The sequence below is a fragment of the Sesamum indicum genome, linkage group LG10 (genome assembly GCF_000512975.1).
Source record: "Sesamum indicum cultivar Zhongzhi No. 13 linkage group LG10, S_indicum_v1.0, whole genome shotgun sequence".
NCBI lineage: Eukaryota > Viridiplantae > Streptophyta > Magnoliopsida > Lamiales > Pedaliaceae > Sesamum > Sesamum indicum.
In genome coordinates this window covers 8688162-8694089 of record NC_026154.1, presented here as the reverse complement: position 1 = coordinate 8694089, position 5928 = coordinate 8688162, and the positions used below count along the sequence as shown (strand labels likewise).

General features: G+C 36.5%; 1 protein-coding gene across 1 annotated transcript in view; it reads left to right on the top strand.

The window, feature by feature from the left end:
* The window catches only part of LOC105172219 (serine/threonine-protein kinase EDR1), a 19636-nt gene extending 13986 nt beyond the window's left edge, over positions 1–5650 (top strand). Inside the window, exons 5-14 of the mRNA XM_011093591.2 lie at positions 2–235; positions 560–600; positions 1496–1564; positions 2314–2414; positions 3322–3400; positions 3480–3578; positions 3842–3910; positions 4054–4103; positions 5028–5204; positions 5294–5650. Coding sequence (XP_011091893.1) covers positions 2–235; positions 560–600; positions 1496–1564; positions 2314–2414; positions 3322–3400; positions 3480–3578; positions 3842–3910; positions 4054–4103; positions 5028–5204; positions 5294–5429 — 1055 coding nt within the window. The 3' untranslated portion in view covers positions 5430–5650. The remainder of the gene's footprint in view (position 1; positions 236–559; positions 601–1495; positions 1565–2313; positions 2415–3321; positions 3401–3479; positions 3579–3841; positions 3911–4053; positions 4104–5027; positions 5205–5293) is intronic.

The following is a 5928-nucleotide window of genomic DNA, read 5'->3' as shown; positions in this document are numbered from 1 at the left end:
TTCAATAATAAGGAAAGATATCATACTGAGGATATGGAAAAGATCACCAGGCCTGATGAGCAGAAGGAGAGTATGCGAGACAGGTTAATTGGGACCAGTATGAAACTGATGGAAACTGAAGGTGCAAGCTGCTCACTTGATTTAAGTGCTAATTATGTTGACCCAGAGATCGATGATGTTGGTGAATGTGAAATTGTCTGGGAAGATCTTGTCCTTGGTGAAAGGATTGGATTAGGTAACGCAAGTACTGCTATTTAAGGTTATCAAGCTTCTGAATTGTCAAATTTCTCTTTTGTTCACATACCTGTGCTTTGCTTCTTCACTTTACTGTGCACTTCTCCACTAAGTGAGCTTCTATGTGGTGATGAAAGGTTCTTTGTGGTCTTCAGATGACCTCTGATTCCCTTCCTTTCCTCAACCTGAAAACAATCTAGCCCAGGCTCTTTCTCTTTCTGTTTGCTTTCTGGTTTCACTAATCTAGATATTCTATAAAGTGTCGTTTGTATGTCACCTGCATATGTGAGTGTTAATATGCAGCCACTGCAAACTGTGTTCGCAGGTTCTTATGGAGAGGTCTACCATGCTGATTGGAATGGCACTGTAAGTTGCCTTCTTTGTGATTCATCCTTTTCAGTTAACCAGACTATTGTACTTGCATTGTATTCAGATGCTTGGTGGAAAAATTGAATAAACTGTTTTCGTTTGCGAGTCAGATGATTGATATGTGAAAGTAATTTTCCAAATTAATTATCGTTCTTGTAAGATTGGTTTTCTAATACTTGATGGGATTCTATTTACTTGGAACATAATTACTTTATATATATGGAATTGTACCTCATTTGCTTAATATCTGATTGTCGAACCCGACTGACATGCTTGATAACAGGAGTACGGATTCATAGGCTGGGTTACTTGGTCTAGTTGGATTACTAATACAGCACTTGAACATGCGAACAGAGTGGGATATTTCATTAGAAGTTGGCCTGTATGTGAATGATCCACTATCAAGATTTTGATCAACTCATGCTTGTCTCTTTACTACGATCAAGTTCTGAAATCATGCAATGTAAAAACTGTTTACATGTCATGGACTAATATATACAGACTATCAAGCAATATAAAGGGGGATTACTTTATATATGTTAGCTTTTATTAATGGACCTTTCTACCTCAATGTCTTGGCATATATCTAACAGTAGCATGTATCCATGCATATCTCTGTGTATGTGGTCTGGGGGGTGCTTATGAGCCTCTATTCCTCATGATGCTTCTTCATCAATTGTTCCCTGCTTGGTAGATATAACGCGCTGATCTCATCATTTGTTCTGAGTAATGCAAAGTGACAATTGAACCTGTTACTTCTTACTGTAGTTAGCCATATGTGCTGTTATGCATTTATGATTTATCTATTTTATTTATCATTTACTGCCACCACTTGTGGAAGAGAATATATTATTAAATTAAGCACTTTGATTGTGGACTCTTCGGTCAACAGGAAGTTGCTGTGAAGAAGTTCCTGGATCAAGATTTTTCTGGTGCTGCTTTGGATGAGTTCAAGAGAGAAGTAAGGATGCCCTTTTTTGACTTGCCTGTGAATTATACTATGGTAAAATTTGTAATGTGAAAGAAAGATAAAATTTCTAATGGAACATGTAATGTCCTCAATAAATATTTAGGGAAAGTTCACCTGGTGGCTTTGCTTCCAGTGAAGTTCATGGCAAAGTTGTTCGTTACCTTTTGCTGTTAGGTAGGAATGGCCCCCCCAACACACACACACACCCCAAGCAAAAAAAAAGGGTAGTCCAACCTCAGCGATGTTAAATGACAGTCTTGTCTTTATGAACCCCAGAATTTATCATTCATGTTTTACCCATAATCTTCATTGTTTCTTGACAGTCTTAACTCTAAGGGGAATCGGATGATATGTTTCATGAATCATCTTCGATGGCTTAATCCCTAGTGCATTGACAGAGATGTAAAAGGACTCATTGATAATCCCGTTTAGTTATCTGTATAGACTCGCGCATATCAGTCTCAACAGTAATTTTCACATTCTAATTAGTTTCAATGATAGGCATGTGTCTTGCTGGACTATGAGTTTCTTCTCTTTAATTCTTTCTATGATTTAACTTACTGTGACGTGGCAAAGTTCGAATTAGTGTCGAGATGATACCTAGCCAACTGCACTGCCCTCTGCCTTCCTGCTTGAACTTTCTATAATTGCAATTCTTCATGTTATATAGTTTAGTAAAGTTTCTTTGAGACTCTTGTTAAAATTTCTATTTTCATACAGATCATTGTTTGTCTCTGCAGGTACGAATTATGCGCAGGTTACGCCATCCGAACGTAGTTCTTTTTATGGGTGCAGTAACTCGCCCACCAAACCTTTCCATTGTCACTGAATTTCTACCTCGGTAACTTGCTGATCCATAATTCATTTGTTCTTTTCATCTTCTTTAAGTCTTTCAGGAAACATGTGAACTTACTATGTAATCTATTATATCATGTAATTGACCTACTTGATGTCATCTTTCCGGAAGTTTCTTATTTTGATCTGTTTTTTTCCTCCATATGAAGATTCTTTATGATGTGACGCAACAGTTTTCCGAAAGTTACAGTGCTATTATTTTCTTCGTTATTTGAGTTACTCAGTCCTGCATTATTGAATTCACCCATCTTCGCAACTTTCATTTTGTGCCGTTTCTAGAGCTGTTATCAAATTATCTGCCTACTATACTGTTATGAAAAACTGATTTACAATGTGTGTGGTGAAGTTTAGGCGCTGAAAATTATTGCTGGTCCAAAAATTGCATATCAGAGAATGCCTCAGTCAGACTGTCAATCTCAAAATAAGCAGTTCCATTGTATCTTTGTCTTCCAATTGTCCATTTAAACTTATATCTGCTGTGCGTTTTTGTTCATCTTTGTAACCTTTGGAGGTTCACAGAACTTCTACTTGTTATATTAGTCCATTCTTTTGTCATGTTTGACATAAAAATGGTTCTGTACCTTTTAATTTAATCAGTCTTCTCTATTCTTTGTTATGATGAGAGGCTTTACTGTATTTGAGGAACATAAAATGATAACTTGGCCTAGTTTGTATGCTCAACCGATTGTGGGACTAAATCTTACTTCTCTGACTCAATATATAGAGTGGTCTGTATCAATGGGTACATGCTCATATCACCTCATTCGTTATGCTTTTCAGATAAAACTTATAAGTTCAGCCAAATCTCTAAAATATTACCCAATCCATATTTCATGCTTTCTTGTAATGAAATATTATGATTCACAAGCTCTCCATATCATTGTTGGTTTCAGGGGAAGCTTATATCGCATAATTCATCGCCCTCATTGTCAAATTGATGAGAAGAGGAGAATTAAAATGGCTCTTGATGTGGTACGGATGTCGAACTTGGATATGTTCCTTCGTTACCTTTTAGTCGCTAATATCTAAATTTTGGAGGCTATACTTGCAGGCTAAAGGCATGAACTGCTTACACACAAGCGTTCCAACAATTGTCCACCGTGATTTAAAATCACCCAATCTGTTGGTGGATAACAACTGGAATGTGAAGGTAACTTTATACTGGATCTTCGATGATAACTAACCTACCTGTCTAGTGTTGGAGAATGTTTTTGTGTTTCAAAGTGTATAAATTAAGTTTTACGGCATGAGATTTGGCATTGGAATTGCTACACTTTTGGTTCCAAAGTATTAGAAGTCCATGGCTAAGATATTCAATGGAAGGATAAAAGGAAATAAATTACTGTTTTCGTCTGTTTGTAGACCTCGTTTTCAAGTGTTGGTGTTCTAGTTTTTAACAAAATTTGATGTCAGGTGGGTGATTTTGGATTGTCACGCTTGAAGCACAACACATTTTTGTCATCAAAGTCGACTGCAGGAACAGTGAGCTTTTTAAGTTTTAGAAATTAGTTGTTCAGTTCTAGATTGGTCAACCTTCTCATCCTCTAGTTATTCTTTCTGTTGAATTATTTATTTGTTTATTAATTATTATTATGATCTTCTTGGGTCTCTTCCTGGATCTAAAGCCGGAGTGGATGGCTCCAGAGGTTCTTCGAAATGAGCCTTCAAATGAAAAGTAAGTCAAATTGCTGATAACCTTTCTGCTATTGCGGTAATATGCTATGTTACTCGATTGCTACGTCGTTTGTGGATCTTCTTTTCTTTTGCCCTCTCCTGATACTTCTGAATTCAGCGCTGCTCATGAGTGTATCCAGAAAATAGTTGTTCTTTCTGAATTGAGCCCTACTCGTGTCATGTTATTGTTAATACATTCTTGCCAGAGCAAGTAGAGGTGCTTCTGCATTGTTTTTGGGTTGGAATGTGCTTTTGCTGTTCATTCTTATTAGGTTTTCTATTTGGGGTATCATGAGAGTCCCACTATATGCTGTTTTTCTATGTGAAATTGCATCTTTATCCGTTGTTACACTTTGTTCCTTTACTAATAATGAAACCTTATAGTAGACATTCAGTTCTTTTTGTAGATTTCACAGCTTCCTTTTGCAGCATACAAGTACGTATAATTTCATTATGATCCCTCCTCTTGGCTGCAAATTGGAAGAACAGATGTCTGTCCTTGTGTGAATTGCCCTGCTATCTAAATCTAATAAACCTTTAGAGCCTTTCTTCATAGTCTCAGTTCTTGTTTCTTTAATTTGTTACCGCATTAAATAACTTCCTACCATAGTTGCTTCTTTCATTTGTGAAAATTCACGAATTGGCGAAATGCAGTTTGTCATTTCTTCATTGAAGAGCATGTGAAGGAATGCTAAAAATGATATTATTGGATGCAGTTATATCACCACAAAATAATCAGAAGTTCCAATTTCAAAGTTGCTGATGAATTTTGGAAGAAGTATTTGTGGCTAATATAAGTTGGATATAGGCATTAGATTCTTTTACTTGAGCTAGTATGATCTCATTTTGCTTAATGGCATTCCTTCAGATGCCAATTGTAAAATGTGTGAAGAAACAATTTAAATTTATGTTATGGACTTAACAGGTGTGATGTATATAGCTTTGGAGTTATTCTATGGGAACTTGCAACACTCAAATTGCCCTGGAGTGGGATGAACCCAATGCAAGTTGTTGGTGCAGTAGGTTTTCAAAATCGCCGTCTTGACATTCCAAAGGAAGTAGATCCCCTGGTCGCAAGGATTATATGGGAATGTTGGCAAACGTAGGTCATTTTATGTGTGCAGTGTATGTAGCCTCGTGTCTCTCTTGATTTTGGGATATGAACTAATTGCAACTTTTGCTTGTTACTAGGGATCCGAACTTGCGTCCCTCTTTCGCACAGCTTAGTGTGGCACTGAAGCCATTGCAGCGGCTTGTAATTTCTTCCCATGCAGAGCAAGCAGCTATATCTTTGTCACAAGAGATCTCAGTGAATTCTACGCCTTAGATATGTCTCCTTTTCAAGTGTGAATATGATTCTAATATGGCCCAATTATTATGGGATTTTCATGTAAAACTTCCGTGCGAAATGCTTTAAAGAAACAAAAAGAATTTTAAGTTAAAAATCAGGTTCACTTTTACAATCTTTGTATTAGGGGCGCGTTCTTGTATAGTCGAACATTCAAATGTATATATCGGTAAATAATTACTATATCTTGGTTCTGGAAACTGGTCATCATTTTCTGCGCATTGCAATTCTTATAATTTATTCCTATCTACAAAATCAATGTTTCGAACAGTCGTATTTTTCCACTGTTGCACTCCTTTCCCCAGTGTTTCCTATTCATTCATAAACAGTAGATCGGATACTCTGCAGTATTTATGAGTTATATGATACATCAAGTTACGTACAATAATTGAGTAGTGATGAAATAATGTGACTGAAAATTTTTTTCTTGAATAATTGACAGGAAGGAGAGATTATTTTTTGCCTCGAGTGGTTGGAC